This window comes from Pinus tabuliformis, chromosome 4_2 (genome assembly GCF_031772625.1).
Source record: "Pinus tabuliformis cultivar Carrire ecotype Pingquan chromosome 4_2, CPIR1, whole genome shotgun sequence".
Lineage (NCBI taxonomy): Eukaryota > Viridiplantae > Streptophyta > Pinopsida > Pinales > Pinaceae > Pinus > Pinus tabuliformis.
Genome location: NC_142304.1, coordinates 574091341 through 574112063, shown reverse-complemented (window position 1 = coordinate 574112063; position 20723 = coordinate 574091341). Strand labels below are relative to the sequence as shown.

The window sequence follows — 20723 nt, the reverse complement described above, 5'->3', positions numbered from 1 at the left end:
GAAATGTATTTCTCATTGTTTCTTTTCATCAAAAGATCATCTACATACACCACAAGGTATACAATTGATTTTCCAAATTTCTTGACAAACAAAGCTAGACCATCAAAATCATAATGTTTGAAATTGAGTTTCAAAATATGCTTGCTTAATTTCTTGTATGCGGCTTGTGGCGCTTGCTTGAGGCCATAGAAGGATTTTACATGCTTGCATACTTTATGTTCTTGACCATTCAAAACAAATTCATAGTCCTATTGCTCCTTCTCGAATTGGTTATTATATAATGGGTTTGTTTTCTATTGATATAATGGATACAAAGTCGCCCTTCTTCTCATTTTCCTTAATAGGAAGGCCATGGAGGTGGGACCGACATGCATATTTACCACACGTAAAACAATGGCACCCATTCAACTCTAGTTTTCTCTTTTATCATTATACTCATTCGAAGTTGAATACGAAATTAATGTATGGGTTTTTTTCCCTTTCAGGTGCCCTGTGCATTTTTGGTGATCCATCTATTGAATTTTAATGACCTCCCTACTTGGAGTTTTCAACACTTTGACTCTAGCATTCTCCTACATGTCAGTCTTTTTATTTTCTTACCCATTCTTGATGGCTATGTTGTTCGCAAGGTCTGATGAACTAATTCAAGGTTATGAAAGGACTCCTTTAAAGGTTCTTATGTGTTCCTACCTGACCTTGTCAAGATTCATGGTGCAATTTCTCTTGGAAGAATTTATCAATCTTTTGAGCTTGGGATTGAATATGAATTTTAGCTTTGGCCACATATTATCAGGTTAATTTCCAACCTACTAGCTCAATATAATTTGAGTTTCTCTGTTTAATATTTAATGTGATGTTTGTTATCCTGAGTATCAATAGTCTCTTTGACAATGTAGTTAAATTTTAATATATAGTTTCTGTCTAGACGAATTTTGATCACATTCATTTTTTTAACAACTATGGTTCATGTCATATTACTATTATGTTAAATTTTTTACTTAAAGACTAGCATAGAGATGCCTATACCAATTCGAGTCCTGTGTAGTATCAAATTCTTTCTTTAAGATTATGTATGTTCAATTAACTAGACTATAGGTTGGGGTCGATGTATATTTTTATTATAATTATATCCATCTGATCTAATCTCATCGAATTCTCCTCTAAATTATATGATTATCAGTATTAAGGAGTTACTATAAGGCTTTTCCTTCTTTTTTCCAAATCAAATGTTTAGTAATGTTAAACTTATATAATTCCTATATTGTATGTCGTTGTCCTTAAAGTTGAGAACGTTAAGATTCTTGATCATAAATTTAAGGGACGTTACTTCACTGAATTTACATAGAGTAATAAATATATCGTTTAGTAATTTTATTTCCAATTTAATAATCATCACTACAATGCTACTTGTTAGTGTTATTCGATCATAATAATTGACCAACTAGGAAATACAATTTCTAATAAATAATTTAGAGAAACTCATCTTTTATCTTATTTCTCAAAATAGCTAGGCTAACAAACAAAAGGTATCCTTCATACATAATTTATGGCTACATAATCATATAGATTCTCTATTAGTCATGCTAGTATAAAGTGTGCTATGGTATAAAATCATAACTAGAACTTTACTAAACAATCTTATCATATTGCTTCACAAAGTAATATCTCTTTATCTTTATAATCTTAATTATTTTCTATAATATACAATATTTTTTCTCTATGAGTAAAGCCATCATATTTTAATACAATTATTATGATAATTCCCTCTAATTAGAAAAATATTTCCTACATGCATCCTTGTCTTCTTATCATTAAAATTGAATACACAGATCTATTTAATTCTATAATTTCTATTAAATCATTTTCCTTTCATTCACATGTGAGAACAATAACATAATTAAATAATAACCTCTTGTATGCATATTATTTACACTATTAACCATGACATATCCTTATACATGTGACCCATTCTTATTTATGAGAAGACTTTAGCACAGATATATACCGTAATTTCTCCATGCACTCTCACCATAGACTTCTAGCATATTCTACTATTCCATACCAACAATAAATAAAATAATAAAAGGTAGAATAAACAACTATAATTCTATCTAATTGTAAACCAAGACTTGGGAAATAATTAGCAATCAAGAATGTTCCACCCAACCATGAACTACCTCTACCAGTTCCCCCTGGGCTAAGATATTCTTACCCTCTTGAGCCAACAACGTGTTTTATTCTAGGTGGTTTATTTTATAGATTTCTCCCCAACATATTTTTAGTATAGTCTTACTTTAAGGTCTTCCAACACTCTTTCCTAGACCTTTTTGTTTTAGCGTTTTTGAAAAAGATCATTTTCTTTTTCTTTAAAGCATGTCTTTCTCTCCCACAATGCTTTATTACACCCCACTTAGTATTTGTCTTCAACTAAGTGATTAACATAATATTTTTCTCCCATTATGTTAATACTTCTAATTTTCTTTCTTCTAGGGATTTTTGGGGGACTTCTAGGGAAGGTCCATCATGTGGAATTGACCACCAACAACTTTTTCTGAGCTAGCAAGAAGTCTTCTAAACTCAATTGTTGTTTCCTGAATATTTCCAAGCAATTTATTTATTAATTCAAATAATAATAAAATAATTACATCATGACATAAGTCCCATCATGGCTTCCACAACCATTGAATCCAATAATAGTTATTTGTTTAAAAATAGTAATCATTTAAAAATCGGAGCCATAGGGGTGTTACAATGCTACTTTGGAGATAAATCTAAACTTTAGATTTTTGTATACTACTATCAATATTCTTGAATAATATTCTATGGAGATTAAATATCCACTATCCACTTAATAATTATTTATAATTAAATTAAAATTCTACAAGCCTTATTTTAAAATTATTTGATTAAAATTAAAAAAAGGGCATCCATGGGGCGTAAAATAGACAATGACATGGTGTTCTATTAAGACACTATTGAGGTTAGATTGGCCAATCAACATTTGATTTTTCTAATTGGGCAATTGAGGGTGCCTATGGACATCAATGGTGTTCCAAGCATGGCCAATTTTGAGGTCATTGAAACCATGGAAAATATTGATCACTATCCATCTCTTCTAAGGATGAACTCGGTCTTTGATAACCAGGTAAGTATCAACTTGAAAAGAAGATAGATTATTTTCGAAGGATGATATACTCATATCGTCACACAATTAGATCTGCATGAAAGGGATCATTATGTAGAGCATGTGAAGGGAGATCTTAGTAGAGAGGATCCAGATAATATCTATAATGTTATGACATGACAAGATAATTATGTAAACCCGATAATTGATAGAGTATTAATCTGATGCAACATCAGGTCTTGCAAATCTGACTCAAAGGAGGCTTTGGAGAATTCAAAAAATTAGTTTCATGAGGTCAGTAGTAGGCAAGGAGCCCATATTATGAGAATGGTGCATTGTATTGGGACTAAGGTGAACACTCCATATTGTTTTGACTATTTTTCTGAGGTAAATATTTTTGTACGAGACTATGAAGAGTAGGTAGTAGATTGTGAGAGAATTGTTGCATTGGATGTTGTATTACTTGCTACACCAACTAGGTGGTGGGTTGCACACATGGAGAGAGTCACAATGTTTTAATAATGTAAATAATTTTTGTATTCAAGATTCTGTGATCCATAATGAATTAAACAAAGTGTTTCGGTAGAAATGACATGAGAGAATATTTTATTTTTGTATTTTTGGCCGACACGTTTCAAACCAACAAGTGTGGTTCTGATGATGAAACACACTTGTTGGTTTGAAATGCGTTGGCCAAAAAAATAAAAATAAAAAAAATTCTCTCATGTGATTTCTACCAAAAGACTTTGTTTAATGTAAATAATTGTTAAAGATCAGGTTTGGACCCAACTTTGGGGTCACCGGAGAAAAATACTCAGGAGTGGAGTGCCCTAGAACTCACCTGAAGTGGTGCATCATAGTGTTGATGAAGGGTGGAGTACCTCAGCAATATTTGGTACACCACATTATCCATACCTTGGATGTCATTATGGAAAATTGGTATATTGAGTTAGAGGTGCACAGAGGAACCCATGAGAAGGATGAGTTGGCGCAAAAATTCCAAACAACATTTAGTGTTCAGGTAGAAGAACTATTGTTGGAAGAGGCTCTAAAAGTGTTGTGATGGAAAATATTTACAGAGAATGATCCAATTTTAACTAGGGATGGACCATTGTGTGATGCATCTTAGCACTCACAACAGATGCATGAATTTTTGGAATATTACAACATAATAGAAAGTGGAGGAGATGATGAGGAGGATCCTTTGAATATCTAAATTCCATAAGTGGAAGGAAAGTGTGCATTGGAGGGACCTCCATTTTTGTTTAAGGAATATGCGCAACCGATCAAACCAAAGAAGGTTAATCTTGGAATCAAGGAACATACCAAGTTGGTGACCACAGGAAGTTACCAAGATAGTGGTATCATTTGAAGGATCATGAGTTTATCATACTGAGAATTAACTATTAGCAATGGCAGGGAAGTCATAAGTATTGATGAAGCCAGATTGAAGATGTGGAGATCGGAATTGTTCCAGTTAGTAGTGCAACAACGAGACTAATTGATCGCTACACCATGCTACAAGAGGTGGGTAAAATTTGAGATGACCTAGGAAGTGAAGAAGGGTTGAATTCTCCCCTATGTACATATGTATGTTTTGTAAGTAGGTAGGATTAAGGGATAGAGAGAGTGGGAATTAACTAGAGGTTACATATGTATAGTTAAAAATAAGTAGCACGTTGCGTTGGGGGTGATTTTGACTCGGGTACATAAGTCATTTTAAATTATGGGTCTACAAGATAAACATTGGTGAAAATGTAACTTAGCATGAGAAGGCTCAAATAAGTTGATGATTTTCAAGATCACATGAGGAAGACTACATCCAAATGATTTACCGCTTCATGGAGATCTTCGAAGAGAGAGAAGGTGGTTGAATTGATTATTGAATCCCATTCTGAGGTGGGAGGAGGATTGCAAGCTATAAATCCACCCATGGATTATTGAGACACAATGGATACGAGGACTAAAATTTAGGTGAGGGAAGACCTGAATTGACTAAGACTGACTAGGGCGAGTTAGTGGTTCATGTGAACCATCATATCAGGTAAGGTTGAAAAATGACTATGTATGATATTGGTGATAATCGAGGAGATTCAAATATGAACTCCATAATAACTAGGATAACATGCCATCAAACTTGATGGAGAAAAAAAAGGAAAATTTGTTATAAATTATCACCTAGGGACCAAAGGAGAGAAAGTGAAGTATTCAAGGATGAATTTAGGACCAAAACACAGATGGTGAGGGTGAGAATCCTTTGAGAGTAGGGAGAGAGAGGAATCACATAGGGATGATGCGTTGACGGTAGGGTAGATAAAGGAATAGCAAAGGAGACCACCTTGAATAGAAATGTTGATGAGAGGATGTGGCTATGGAAGAAGAGGTAGCGACAATGAGACTTAGGTAATATAACTAGGACTAGGAGGTGTAGGTTTGAGGGGTTGGGAAAAATTCACTGAGAGGTTCCAATAAAGGAGGATTCCCTCTACTCACAACAACGGTTCGTGCATGAGGACACAAATGTACTAGTAATTTTAGTTCGATGACATATGACAAGAGGACTTGCAGCCCCTTGGAATAAGATGGTGTCACTATAGTCCACATTAGAAGGACTCTAGTGAAGATATGGGGTTTTATTATGATGCATGATGGCAAAAAATGAAGAAACATTAGACAATGGCCACGTTTTAGCACAACAGAAAGGCCAAGGCCTACATCATGAAGAGAATAACTAAATTTAGGCCTTGTTCCATTACACCAAGTGAATGATCAGGAGCTCACAATTTGCCAAAAATTCAAAGTTGTTAGAATGATATGGAACCTGAACAACTATGTAGATCTCGTCATCATGATTCTGGCACAACTCATTTCATGGAAAAACGATATCATATGCTCAAGATATCACATTTTGATCGCTTGCAAACATGTGAATTTTAAAAAAAAAAGGACAGGCCAGTCAAGAGGTTATACTGCTGACGTAGTGCTGACTGGGTAGGTGATATGGCAAGTTGACTTGGTCAAAATAATTCTCTAGTGAATTGGATGGTGCCAAGTGGCACCTTGTTATCGGTCCAAGTGGAAAGTTTTGTGTGGTAGACATGTTTTTGTGGTGGCCAATCTCAGGCCCCCATGTGGCAACCCAAGGACCACCAAAATGGTGCAAGATGCTGGTGTAGACGCTAGTGTAGACCACAACTCTTACACAATATGCTAGTGTAGAAAGTCCCTCAAAGAAGCAAGATGGAAAAGTTTGTACCTTTTTTCCACATGATGTGGAGGATGAGGTTCTATCAACACCCAAATGCAAGGAGTTGAAAGAAGAGAGCCAAAGAGTTCAAGAGGACAAATCCAAAATCAAAAGAGAGTTTGAAAACATCTTTTTATGTCAATCAAAATATGATACAAATGGTAATCATTTGCATGCTTATTCTTTACATCAAAGTGTTGATGTAAATTCATTTGCAGCATTTGGAAAGCATATTAAAGTCATTGGATCCAAGATCTTGACGAAGATGGGTTGTAAGGGAGAAGGCCTTGGAGTAAACCATCAAGGCACTAAAAATCCAATTGAGGAAAAAGAGAGTCCTAAATATGAAGTCTTAGGCTATGTTGCAAAAGAAGAATGGTCTTCTAGTGACAACTCATGGGTATCATGTTCCTTTTGCCATAAAAGAGGACATGAGGAGGCAAGATGTTGGGATTTGCATCCAGAATTGGTACACTCTTGGTTCCTCATGTGTAAGGAGGAATTGAAGTGAAAAACATCTCCGAAGAGATATGAACAAGTTGAAGAGGACACAAAGCCAAGTTCTTCTTTCCTTGCAAGTTCCTCATGCAAGAAGCGTAAGCCAAAGGACAACAAAAAGACGTATAATCATCATGTTAATTCAAATGCTTCTCATAATGGAAAACAACATGCTAATTTGAATAACATGTTGAGAAATGTGTTTCCATGCACCTCTTTCCTTTCATCTAACCATTGTGTAGATACGTTCTATAAAAGGAAAGCAACCATCAAGAAGATGTTTATGTCTAATGGAATTGAGACCGAAAAGAGAAAATATCATCCAAGGTTAAAGGCATGTGAGCAAGAGAAACTCAAATGAAATTTTTCAGTCACTGCAATATCAGTGGGCATTGGGTCGAGAAGTGTTGGAAATTGTTTCCATAAGTTCATCCTAGCAAGGGCAAGCAAATTATGCTAGCATGAGAAGAGGAAGGGACAAAATAAAAAGTGGCACAACATGTAACCATCCGTGAAGCAACTAAAGAAGAAGAAAAAGTTTAAATAGAGTGTTCATTTACCTGGTTGGGTAAGAAATGGGCGTACTATTTGTCAAGCTCAAGTTTGTTAATCTTTGTTTTTCACTAGTTGCATATCCCCATAGTTGGGCAATTTGTAAAAGTGATCTTCATAGACAAATCACTTGTATGCAACAATTTTTTCTTTGGCATTGTTATCCTAGTTTGGCTTGTTGATAGTCGATTTGAATGGAAAATTTGGGAGTCAATTTTATTCCATCTTGTAAAATGCATTTCTATTTGTAGTTTAAGAAAGAATTTTAAAATTGTTGTATGAGTAGTTTCAACACATTCAATATATTGCAAATGTGTTAAGCACTCAAGTTATACAAGTATTCACTATGTGAAACTTGTTTTTCTTCATTTGTCAACTATTTTTGGGATCTTATCCTTGATAAGGATTTTGTAGAAGAGTGCAATGGGAATTCTTATTGGGAGGGATGTTGATAAAAATGGCCATAGTGACATGGACAAGCAGATAAGAACATTGAACTTGAATTCTTTGGTTGGGTTATATTTCAAGTTCATCTTGAGAAAGAGCGAATGTGCTACACATTTTTGCGTTATGGCCCTGTTGGGGCCCAAAAAAAATTGAAATATTTTTAACATATTAAGATGGTGTATTAGGAACAAAGAGTGTGGAAAGGATAAGGTAGAGCATAACAGAGGGTTGGTGCAAGAAGAAGGAGTGTAGTAGAGGGATGACGTAGGAAGAAGGAGTGAAACAGAGGGTTGATGCATGAAGTAGGATCACAACGTAGAGTTGGTACAATGGTTGGGGCGTGATAAAGGAAGATGCCACATTGTACAAGGATAGTGACAAGTGGAATAAGAAGGTACGAGTAAACGATATCAACCATTAGGATTTTACAGGAGGAGCCATCCAAGGAGATCATTGTTAATGAAAAATTTAGAGATATTTGTAGATAGAAAGCACTAGGCAGAGTGGAGCTAAATGAGGCAAACGATATTTTGCGTAGCTACAACATATATGGAAAAAATCGACAAGAACAAAGGGAAATATCTTAATAGCCTATGGGACAATTTGATCGAATCGACGGGAAGGAGGGAGGATTCAAGAGAACTCTCGATGGTTATAAAATAGTGAAACAAGCCAAGGTAGGATTAGTTATTGGTCATTAGATGATGGTCAATTATTCAGAGTGTTTTGGAAGATAAGTTAGAATCGGTCTTGGTAACAATATTGTGTTAGTGTGATTTTGGAACCATGGTCGAGTATGTCATTGCTCACCAACCATATAATAATGGGTTGTATTTATTGGATATATCTATGTTGGTGTGGATGGTTTATGATGGGTGTTTTGTCATGTTTTAATGGTTTTGTAAGATGGTGAGAGAGCCTCGTAGTCTAATGCATATAACCCTCAGTTTTTTTGCCTATTTTTCTAATATATATATGAACTATTGTTGGAAGAATTGTTGTGCTCTTTTGTGCTTATAAACAATAGTTGGAAAAACCTTGTGTACCTTTTCTTCTATTGCATATTTTTTGACTGTATGGATGAATCTCATAACTAGGTGGATGTTATATATATTAAGCGAGGGTTTTACATGTTTTTCGTTGCGGAATTATATTGTCATTAATGGTTTTTAGTCTAGTTTTTTAAACCTAATACTCATCTTGATCATATGTTTCGACGTAATAGTATATAGTGATGTTTTGGTTTTGTATGGTCTTGTAGTATTATGGTTGTTAAACCTCACAAATTGAGCACAATTGTTGCCCACCTGATTATAGTTTGAAGTGTGAGCTGGCCTTATATGTCCATGACAGTTGTGTAACACTTGCACACATGTCCCTATGTTTAAGGTTAAATGGGTTATGTTACATCGCACATGGTCATGGTGGGGTTTCACAGTAGATAGATGGACTAAAATATCATGCACTATGCATAGGGCATAGTAGCAACGCGGTATTGTAGTATGTGTCACCTAGAAACCATGCGTCGTATCATCAAGACAAACCTGTCACATTTCATAAACTTGATCGTGAAAGTCACCCATTAGTGTCACATTTCATAAACTTGATCGTGAAAGTCACCCATTAGTGTCACATTTCATAAACTTGATCGTGAAAGTCACCCATTAGTGTCACATTTCATAAACTTGATCGTGAAAGTCACCCATTAGTGTCTAGAGTGAGACTTCAAAGACTATGTGGGTGTTTCTGAAAGGTGTGATGCTAAGTGGGTCTTTGTTGACCACCATCTCACAAATCTGGAGTATGTCACTATCTCGGGCACCAACAACATCTCAACAAATTTTATCCCTATGATATTTTCTAGATCCATTTATATGCTTAATCCAAAAAATATTTTGAACTTTAAACCTTACATGGATTTTATACTTAATCTAAAAAATATTTGGAAGTGTAAACCTCACATGGATCTACAACATTTTTGCAAGTTTTGTGTTGTAAAAACGTTTTCTACTTTGAGAGACTTTATCTCTTTCACACTATCATAGATTTAGGCTAACATGAATCTAAACTTATGCTTAATCCAAAAATGCTCTAGAAAGTCACTTTGCATAATCAATTGACTTTTCAATACTCATTAGGTGGATACTATTTGTAGTCTCAAAAAAATTTCATTATTCATTTTAAACTAACAAAATATTTCATACTAAAAATAAAACCAAATCAAATGACTTTGAAACTCACATAATGAGGTCGATTATATCATAGGTGTCCAAAAAATTATATTATTCACTTTAAATTAACAAAATATATGATATTATGCATGATATGGGATTTTTATATAAAGATCAAATGAGTGAAGAAAATAAATAAATAGTTCAATCTGAAAGTTAACATTGAAGTATTTTACAATGTTACAATGGCTCCATAGAAATAGAAATATTGGCAAAAAGACTATGATAGATATATAAAAGAAAAAACCATACTCAAAGCTAAGTTATATTCAACCCTCTTTATAAGGTTTGAACTCTAGATTTACTAAACCCCACCCAAATCAACTTATCTACACCTCAAAGGCATTGCAACTTTGATTTAGATACCATGAAAACAAAAGTAGTCAAGCTATGTAAATGAAATAAATAATTGCCTAATAATTTTTTTAATTTGTTTAATAATGAAAAAAAAACCTTGGACACCATAAAAATAAAAGAATAAAAAGTATTTGAAATACATAAAATTATATAAAATATAGCCCCAACAAATTGATGATAATGACTCCTATTCAATTATAAATCAATCTTATATTAAAAATGTACATTAACCCACAGACATTCTAGAACAACTTCCAAACTATAACAATTTAGAATATTCATCGAAAAAATATAGATACTAACACATTACCAAGCAAGAAATATGCTAGAAAGACCAGAGATTCCTATGAGTGATATGAGATTTATATATAAAGATAAAACTAGTATAACATGTGCAAAAAATAAATAAATATCTCAATCTCAAATTTCTATAGAATTTTAGAATGTTAAAAGAAATATTGGCAGCAAGACAACAGAAATTAAAAAGCCAAAACTAAAGAAAATAGTTAAAAATATGGTAAAAATAAAAATAATATAACATGTGTAGAAAATAAATAACTATCTCAATGTTGTACTTCGAGGAATTTTACAATGTTATGATGGTTCTATGGAAATAGAAATATTGGTAGCAAGACAAAGAGAAATAAAAAACCAAAACTAAAAATGACCATACTCAAAATTGAGTTATATTCAACCCCTCATTACCATATTTGAGCTCTAAATCAACTTATTTACACTTCCAAATTCATTGATGCTTTAGTTTCTAATGATAATGATGATGATAATGAAAACTATTCTAAGGTAAATCAATATTGTATTGAAAATTCATAATAACCCACACACAAGGAAGCAATATGGCTACACAGATGAGAGATTCCTTCCGGTTTTATTCAATGAGGAACTAATAGATGTATGTGGAATAGAGCATGGAACAATTGACACCATATCCAACCAAAGCGGCAACGTATCCAATAGTAGTAGCAATGGCATTGTTGCAAACTTGCCAGACATGATCACCAAGGAAAGTAAGGTAGGTGGTGCACTCAAGGGGAGAGAGTAGCGGATAGCAGACTTCTTGCATATCCGTAGTTGTGGCTGTGGTTGTGCCATACACCGTCATCTCGTAGTAGTAACCATTGACGACCGTGTCTTGTTCCAGAATTACAAGTGAAGAATGGACTTCGGACAATATTGAAGAATGGAGTTCCGCTTGGGATTTTATTTGGGTTACAGATGAGCATACATCTTGCGAACCCACCATTGCGAGTAATAACATGAGAGATAAAGCAAATCCAAAAGCCCTGATCGTCATGGTTGGGTTCAAATGAAATAATATCACTTTTAATAATAATATTAATCACAATCCCTTTAAATGCCAAAAATAATCAGATAAAATCAAATAATATTAATCGTACTAAATGTATTTAGTTTATAGAGCAACTTTTTTTACTATTATTCTTATTTAATTCGACTGAATTTTAATATGATATTGATATATTTAGGTTGATATGCCTTCCTATGCATCAATAATCATCAACCTATTTACCCTACTCCATTTGATCTGATGAGAAACTCTCAATCGTTGATTGATTTGAAGGGTGGTTTCTACTGCCTATTTTACAGCCAGTTGTTACACATTTTACATCGGAGTTCTAGGACACCACTTGGGTGCAGCACAATCACATGTCCAGGTGCATGCACCTGTCTGCGCAAACTCCTCCCTCTACATTCTAGAGGGTTTAGAGGTTAGTATAGCGCTGTGTATACAAAAATCCAACTCCTCCTTTTTCTATAGCAACATGGCAAGAGCCGAGCGCAATTCGATTTGGGTATGTTCTTAGAGCTCACGCGCTTTGTTAATGGTTTCTCAATCCAATTCTCAATGCAAATTCAACGCATCTTCTTCATCTTTGTACATGAAATCCTTTAGATAAAAGCAAAATCGACAACAGTAATCCAGCGACTTTGTTTTTCTAGAATCCTGCCTGTGGTTTCGGGAGCTTTGGAAGTACAGACGGGTGGCTTTGAGAGTTCTTTAGCTAGGTACGACATTGAAATTATGTGCATAAGATCCTCATTAATTAATGATCTGTTTCCTTTTTTCTTTAGCCGAAGGAGTAAACAGTAGACCCCCCTTTTTGGTCTTGCTTTGGACGGAAACCCAAAGGGTTTCGATCCCATGATCTTCTTATACAGACCCAACAATACTTTTCTCGGCGGGTAAGTGCTCCATCATGGGCACTAGTGGTGCTCCAAGAGGTCCATCCGACCACCGCGGAAAAGGGCTAAGGTTCCAGTATGGGCTTCCTTCGATGCCCAACAGCTGGGTGGGGTTCCTAAGGCTGACGTGGACCATTTCCCACCTTTTTCTCCAACCTTGTCCTCCTCTAATCATCTCCAAAGAAAGCCATTCAGGGTTCTGTTAAGGACAAGAATTATCTGAAAGATAGAATGATGTCTCGGCTGTGGTGCGGCATGAAAATATTTCCTTTATGTCTCTAAATTCTAGAGGCAAACCCTCGAAAAGATTTTCTCAATTAATAGAAAAAGTTGTTGTTAGGCTAGAGAAATTGATTGATCCTTATCCTAATACAACCCTAGCTATCACTGCTATGCTGCAAGGCGTGACAGATGATGAAAATCAGAAAAAGGTTGCAGTAGAGAAACTGAAGGCCTTGTATGGTTGGGTTGACGAGAGCCTAATAGAGGATGTTTTATTGGCTGTTAATTATGAGCTTGAACAAGCCTCTGCTTCCCTGCAGTCTATAGCTATGATGACGTTGCTGGAGAATTCAGATCCCTTTGATGCATCTGAAGCTGTTGAGAATTCTCTACCTGATCAGAGTTCTGAAGGAAGTGGCCCTCTATTGCCTAAGTCCTTGGGTTTTGAAAACTTACATGTGACAGTTGCAAGAGGACACATGCCAACTGCTCCCCCTGAGCCAGAATGGGAGGAAGATGATGTATATTTGAAACATCGAAAGGAAGCATTGCAGATGCTCAGGTATATTTTTCTAGCCTATTTCCATGAAGTCCATTGAATTTTTTAAGGTGATCATTACTGATAATTGGGAAGGCATGAACATATATTATCATCGCTTGTTTTCAAGCAGGGCTGCAAATCGAAATTCAAGGGAAGATGAAAGAGCTTATTTACGAGGCGATCACAACACTGCTAGGAATATTTCTCTAAAATCAAAAGAGGAACATTTGGCTGCAGATAAACTAAATGCTAAGGCAGCTGCAGAATTTCTTCAAATTAGAAATGAAAAACATAAGGACATTTGGAAGTTAGATATACATGGGATTCATGCAGCAGAAGCAGTGCAGGCCTTGGAATTGCGATTGAAAATGACTGAATACAATACTTCTGCCCCATCTAGTCCAGGAACAAACCAGCGAAGCAATTTCAATACAGAGCAACAATCTTCGGGATTATTATCCTTGTGAACTTGGAGGTCATCTGAACTTCAAGTCATAACAGGTAAGAAGTTACTTCACTATTTCATCTGAAATCAATTGTTGGTTGTTCTAAAAGTTTGCAAGATACTGTCACAAGGGAAAATTTAGAGCAATTCAACAAGTCCTTATATTGGAAATATGCAAGGGAAAAACAATTATATCAATGAAACTGTGATTTCTTGTTTTGTTTGTTGTCAAATTTTGATGTGACTAACTATAATCTAGTGATGAGCATCATATGACGTGACTGACTATAATCTAGTGATGGGCATCGTCTGATTATGGATATCAGATTCCTATCTCAGCAAATATACAGTTTCAAACACTCTGTTTTCTTGTTTTACGCTATATTTGCAAGATTTTGTCACAATCTGCTATATTTGCAAGATTTTGTCATAAGGAAAATATAGAGCAATTAGATAAGTCCTTATATTAAAATATGCAAGGGAAGAACAATTGAATCAATGAAAATGAGATTTCCTATTCTGTCTATTATCGATATGATGTTACTTAGTCCAATCTAGTGATGGCCATTATCTGATTATGGACAGAAGATTCCTATCTCAACAAAAATACAGTTTCAAACGGTATATGTTTTGTTGTTTTCTGCTCTATTCGCTAGATATGCCACAAGGGAAAATATAGAACAATTGGATAAGTGCTTATATTGGAAATATGCAAGAGAAAAACAATTATATCCATGAAAATGTGATTTCTTGTTCTGTCGGTTGTCAAACATGATATGATTGAGTCTAATCTAGTGATGGGCATCATCTGATTATGGAAAGAAAATTCCTATCTCAGCAAAAATACAGTTTCAAACAGTATATGTTGTACTGGTTTCTGCTCTATTTGCAAGATATTGCCACAAGGGAAAAGATTGAGCGATTGGATAAGTCGTTATATTGGAAATATCCAAGGGAAAAACAATTATATCCATGAAACTGTGATTTTTTTTTGTCTATTGTCCTGTATGATGTGACTCCATCTAATCTAGTGATGGGCATCATCTCATTATGGATAGCAAATTCCTCTCACAGCAAAATATTGTTCCATATAGTATATATATGCTTGTTGTTTTGTTTTATGTTTGTTAAATGTTTATCATCCTTATATATAAGTTCATCTCTTTGTATTTTTTGCTGTTGCAGGAGTTGTTCATCTCTTTGTATTTTTTTCTATTGCAGGAGTTGGAGTCCATAGTCATGGTGGTGCTGCTCTTCCTATTGCAATTAAAAACTTTCTTATTGATAAGGGGTATATATTCATCTCAGACTTTTAGCATGAATTATCTTGTATTAGTGCTTTCATTGAAATTAACTGCATGTGGTTCAGCTGTATTTGCATTGATCGTATTATCTTAGACTCTTATTGAACTGTGCCTGATTTCATTTTGATTAAACTTCTAGAATGAATAGGGAAAATTAGATATCCACCATGCACATTTCCTTACATCGAATCTAGCCAGTTATCATATCTTCTCAGCAGTCTATGACTTTGGAAGTTTTGGGTGGATAAGAATGTCTGTAAAAATGTTTTGATAGTTTGCTTAGCATATCTATTGGACCGTGCAGGTACAAATTTAGTGAAGCTAGAGCATGCGTGATTACTGTTCGCCCTAAGTTCCACTACAATTGGATTTAGATTCCTCTTTTTAATTACCCAACAGTTTGTATGTACATTAAAATGAGCGAGATGAAGAGAGTGGTCATTGGTGCAACATGTTGTCTGAGACAGGTAGCTCAATTTCGACCTCGAATGAACAAAGTAATTAGTCTTATTCTCTTTAGTTGCGCATATATGTTTCATTTTCTGAGCTTATGTCAAATTTAGTTACTTGAAGACGTTTCCTTTCTTGTGAGAAGTTAGTGCTATAATTGTTTTTGCCCATAACGAAGAAATTGTTTCATCAATTGGTTACTGTGTTGAAGAGAAGGAGTACTTTTTGGTCTACAACTTGTTACTGAGAGGAAGTCTGGATGAAACTCTTTATGGTATGTAGTATGCCACTTTTCATGCATTTATCATGTTACGTCCTTGGAGATTTTCATTATTTTTTAGTGTTAAGTGTTGTTCCTAGTTCTTAGAAAAAGTTGGGTTACAGGAGGAAAGGACAAGCCACAGGCTCATTCGAAAGATAGGCTGAAAGTGGCCATTGGAATTGCTGAAGCTTTGACTTATCTGCATGAAGTTTGTTCTCATCCTATCATCCATAGAGATGTGAAATCATCTAATATTTTACTTTCTGAAGACTTTGAACCTCAGGTATCTTGATATTTGTGGGAGAAACAAGTTCTCAAACTTTTGTTGAATTGTTTGTATTTTTTGGTTGGAGATGTTTTAATAAGATTTGCTTGATCATTAACTATCAAATCATCTTTCGATGGATCCTTAACTAAAGATATTCTATGAATATTTGTCAGATTTTGGGCTGGCCAAATCAGCTTCAACAACATCTGCATATATCACATGTAGTGATGTTGTAGGTACATTTGGGTAAATATCCATTTCTTTCTTTACACCAGCTCTTTCCTTAGGAAAATAAACCTCATTTATAATCAAGACTTCATAAAACTAGCTGCTATCATATTTCAGGTATCTGTCTCACGATTATTTCATGTATGGAAAGGTTAATGAGAAGACGGATGTGTATTCCTTTGGAGTAGTTCTTCTAGAGCTAATAACTGGAAGAAAACCAATCAATGGCAAGAATCCTAAAGGCCAAGAAAGCCTGGTTATGTGGGTAGGGCTCTAGTGTCCTTGCTTGTTTTGTATTTGATAATTTTGGATTCTTTTGGTTTCTTTGTCTTGGTTCAGAATATTAATCTCTTGTAAATTTCAAAATTTAGGCAAGGCCATTACTAGCAGCTGGCTCTGTAAAAGAACTTGCAGATCCACTTTTGGGATATGCTTAAGACATGAGTGAGATGAAGAGAATGGTCATTGGTGCATCATGTTTTCTGAGACAGGCAGCTCAGTTTCGACATCGAATGAACAGAATAATTACTCTTATTCTCTTTAGTTGTGTATATATGTTTTAGTTTCTGATATTATGTCAAATTTAGTTGCTCGAAGACGTTTCCTTTCCTCTGAGGAGTTAGTGCTATAATTGTTTTTGCCCATAACGAAGAATGGCACATGAAATATCGAGTTGATATCCTTTTGAAATAGAGTTAAGGGTGTTTAGATATAGTGTTTAGGGTTGTAATCTAAACATTTGTTCAGTAGTTCAATTTGTAAAATCACCACCCTTAAATAGGTTAGCCCTGAATGCTGATGGTGGATTATGGAAAAATATTCAAAGCCTCAGTTGCTAATAATCTCTTTTTCCATTAATGAAATATAAGATTCTTTCAATATTAGCAAAAGAGATTACATCATATCTCAAACCAAAGCTTTAGTATGCAAATTACCACTCCCTGAATAGGCAAGAAGATCCAGCATATCTGCTTTCGCTCCAATATCAAGAGACTCCACACTTGTCATATGTCACCCTGCACACTCATCACATGTCCCCACTAAGTGCATTGACTTCATATATCACGAACATTCTACCATGGTCATCTTCATCAATTTCTGAATCATCAACCATATTCAAATTCTTCAGGAGTTGGGTCTTTTGATCAAATAGATATAGTTTGTTATTTTATTAGAGATGGTAGGCTTATTATCTGCAAAGGGGCCTCTTCTGAGTATGAGTAAAGGGAGTACCCATCCTGGACTAACAACCATGAGATTAGTAACAGAAGCTTCCAGGACCAACAGAGTTTTCTTCAGGACCATACCCAGGGCTAGAGAGGTAATATAAATTACACCCTTTTTCTTTCGCTTAGCTGTCAATTCATCTGTGAAGAATTGAATTGAGTATTCATGGTGTTTGTTTCTTTGTAGTATAAATTAAACCTTTTTCTTCTGCTTATCTGTCAATTTGTTAGTTATGAATTCTTCTGTGAAGAATTGAATTGAGTATTCATGGTGTTTGGTTTTTTTGTTTTATTAGTATGGAAGGAGTGCTACTGAGGAAGCAAGGGAAACCGCTGATAGCACGGCTGACAAGAGAAAATGCATGGCAGAGGAGGCGAAGGAGAGAACCAAAGAGGCAACTTATGAGGTGAAGAAAAAGGCCAAGGGCACAACCTATGAAGCCAAGGAGAAGGCCAAGAGTGCAGCTGAAGAAGCCCAAAACAAGGCCGCGGAAATGAAGGAGAAAGCCCAGGAGAAATCTGAAGGGGTTGGGAAACGAGTTAAGGAAAGTACAAGTCAGGCCACCGAGAAGGTACAGAGCATTGGAGGTCAGGGAAAGCAGAAGGTGCAGGAAGCGTGGGACATGGCCAAGGGGACGGGGCAGAAGGTGAAGGAAACTGTCATTGGTAAAGCTGAGGATGCCAAAGAAACTATGGAAGAAAAAACTGAATCTGCCAAGCGTAAAGTAAATGAATGAGCACTTGAGATTAACAGAGGTGGTTTCGGTGGTCTTTGGCTTATGGTTTTTATCCGATATTTTATGTGATGTTACAAGATATTATGATGTTGGACTTTTTGCTTCACATCTTATTTATATATATTGCAGCTTTTAGAAGTTGGCACCGGAGTTTTGTAACAGTTTAATTTGAAAATCGAATAATAACAGGTTATTTGGGTGAAGGCTGATACAACTAAACTAATCTAATCTGTTAAAAGTTAAAAGTTTTCTCATTCTTTATTTAAAGAATCCCGAGGGTAATCTCTTTATGTATGAATGCATGCTTCTTTTAATTAAAATATGGGGACACTTGTTCAATATTATTCTAAGGTTTGAAGTTTGAACCACTGTGGTCGTGGGTTGGGTATGTGGTCTCTTATAATTGATTTAACCATGAAAAATTGAAGAAAGAAGGAATAACAGATATTGGGTTCAAGATTATACAACTATGTAATCTCTGTGTTTGGGTTTTCTTAATGTTTATTTCGTGAATCTTTCAAAGTACAAGTAAACCCCAACATAACACTAACTTAGATAAACCCCAACATAACACTAACTTAGATAAGGGTACTATGATGAAATGCTATGTTGGATAAGGATATTATGATGAAAATGCATGTCGATTGCATGCATGAAAATAAAGTGGCTTACCTTTGCATTAAATTGGCTTTGTAAAATTTCAAACAATGGATAAATGTTAATGTAAGAACATGAACTTATTCTTCCTCATTGTTTGTCTATAACTTGTTATTGCAGATTTTGAAATTACTACGAGGAGAAGGAGATGAACTACCTTATTGGACCAAGAGGCAATTGGCAATGTCCATGGAATTAGATGAATTGATTGAGGATGAATCTGGAGCAAACTCTGGGAGTTGTGACATCCAAACTCATCTATCACTTCCAATGCTTGGAGTTGATGATGATTTGGTATCAAACAGTAGTCCAGATCAAAGTGTAGATCTTGTACATGAGAGCAGAACCTTGGAGGATTATTTCTATGGACTCTATAGTTGTTCAACAAACTTTGATTGATTTAAATTTACTTCTCTCAGCTTCATAATTTTTTTTACTCCTTGCTTCTGTAAAAGCTTCAATATTTTATACTTGGTGTATTACTGTGAGCCAATGTCACTACTTAGTTGTGTTCAATTTCAATCACTCTGCATATTGGCTGAAGCTGTGTCTGAAGTTGAGTGGAGTCCATGTAAAATCCCTTGCCAATTCCTTGTATAAATGTGAAAGCCATTAGTGGGCACTCGTTTTAGTGACCGACTGGTGCTCACTAGAGCTGAAAAGTTTCTTGTCCTTGGCTTCGGAGCAATTGTATGTATGTGGAAGGAAAAGCAATTATGATATCGCTATTGATTTTCCAAACCATTGTTATGTACTTTTTTAGGTCTGAAGATGTGTAACTTGTGGTTTAGCTTGGGACATTCTCTTGTATACCAGTTTACTTTGAATTTGTCAATATCATAAGCCCAGTAGTGATTTAAGTGTATGTCTGCATGGAAGAACTGCATTGGGCTTGAACTTTTCTAAAAAATTAAGTTGTATTTAAAGAAATATGGTGTCCAAAAAGCATAGAACTCCAAACAACAAATCTCTTTGCTCCTTGTAGGCTTGAACCAACATCTCTTCTAGAGAAATTCAGCAATTCTAATTTAATAATCCTATCGGCCTCTCTTTGTACCTTTTGGGACAATTTCTAGTTTATTATTAGTCACAGAAACAAACAAACAAAAAGTTCATTTTGGATTCATTCCTTCACACACATTAAGCATAACATTCTCAAAACCAAAAATGATTGTGGTCATATTTTGGGAATGATTGGTTCAAATTCAGAGAAATTTCCCACTTCATACCCAAGTGTAAATGACCACTTCAAAATATGTGTTTTTCATACAAAACAATTTTATAACTTAATAAATTATGTATTTCTCACACATGTTAGGAGTGATTCATATTTGAATTCATTATTTAGTGATTTATGATTGAAAATCTATAATTAATGTAAGTTGAGGGCATTCATGCATAATAAACATTTAAAACACTTCATGCAGGATACATCTTATATTGCTAAAATTAAACCAATATATATATATATCTATATATATATATATATATATAAACTAACTAAATTATAAATTTATTTTAAATTACTACTATTTTATTATTAACTATAAAAAAATTATTTTTTTTCAAGCATTTATACATTTAAAAAAAAATTGAAAAATATTTTTGACCAAGAATATTTACCCCACTTTACTATAAATATTCTTAATGTGTAAATAGACTTTGTTATAATACCATGGACTAATACCTTGTTTTATCAATATCACT

The 20723-nt window shown here is 34.7% G+C and overlaps 3 protein-coding genes across 3 annotated transcripts; 2 read left to right on the top strand and 1 right to left on the bottom strand.

The window, feature by feature from the left end:
• Nucleotides 1-11357: 11357 nt before the first annotated feature.
• On the bottom strand, nucleotides 11358-11768 carry LOC149170605 (antifungal protein ginkbilobin-like protein 1). The gene has a single exon (XM_089425653.1). It carries the CDS (start codon nucleotides 11766-11768, stop codon nucleotides 11358-11360), a length of 411 nt encoding a protein of 136 aa, XP_089281779.1.
• Nucleotides 11769-13068: 1300 nt separating this feature from the next.
• On the top strand, nucleotides 13069-13906 carry LOC149170604 (uncharacterized). Its single transcript, XM_089425652.1, has 2 exons — nucleotides 13069-13460; nucleotides 13570-13906. The coding sequence occupies exons 1-2, from the start codon at nucleotides 13069-13071 to the stop codon at nucleotides 13904-13906; spliced, it is 729 nt and encodes a 242-aa protein (XP_089281778.1).
• Nucleotides 13907-17573: 3667 nt separating this feature from the next.
• Nucleotides 17574-18504, top strand: LOC149170603 (uncharacterized). The gene is made up of 2 exons (XM_089425650.1): nucleotides 17574-17717; nucleotides 17919-18504. Exons 1-2 carry the CDS (start codon nucleotides 17574-17576, stop codon nucleotides 18357-18359), a joined length of 585 nt encoding a protein of 194 aa, XP_089281776.1. The 3' UTR covers nucleotides 18360-18504.
• Nucleotides 18505-20723: the final 2219 nt, after the last annotated feature.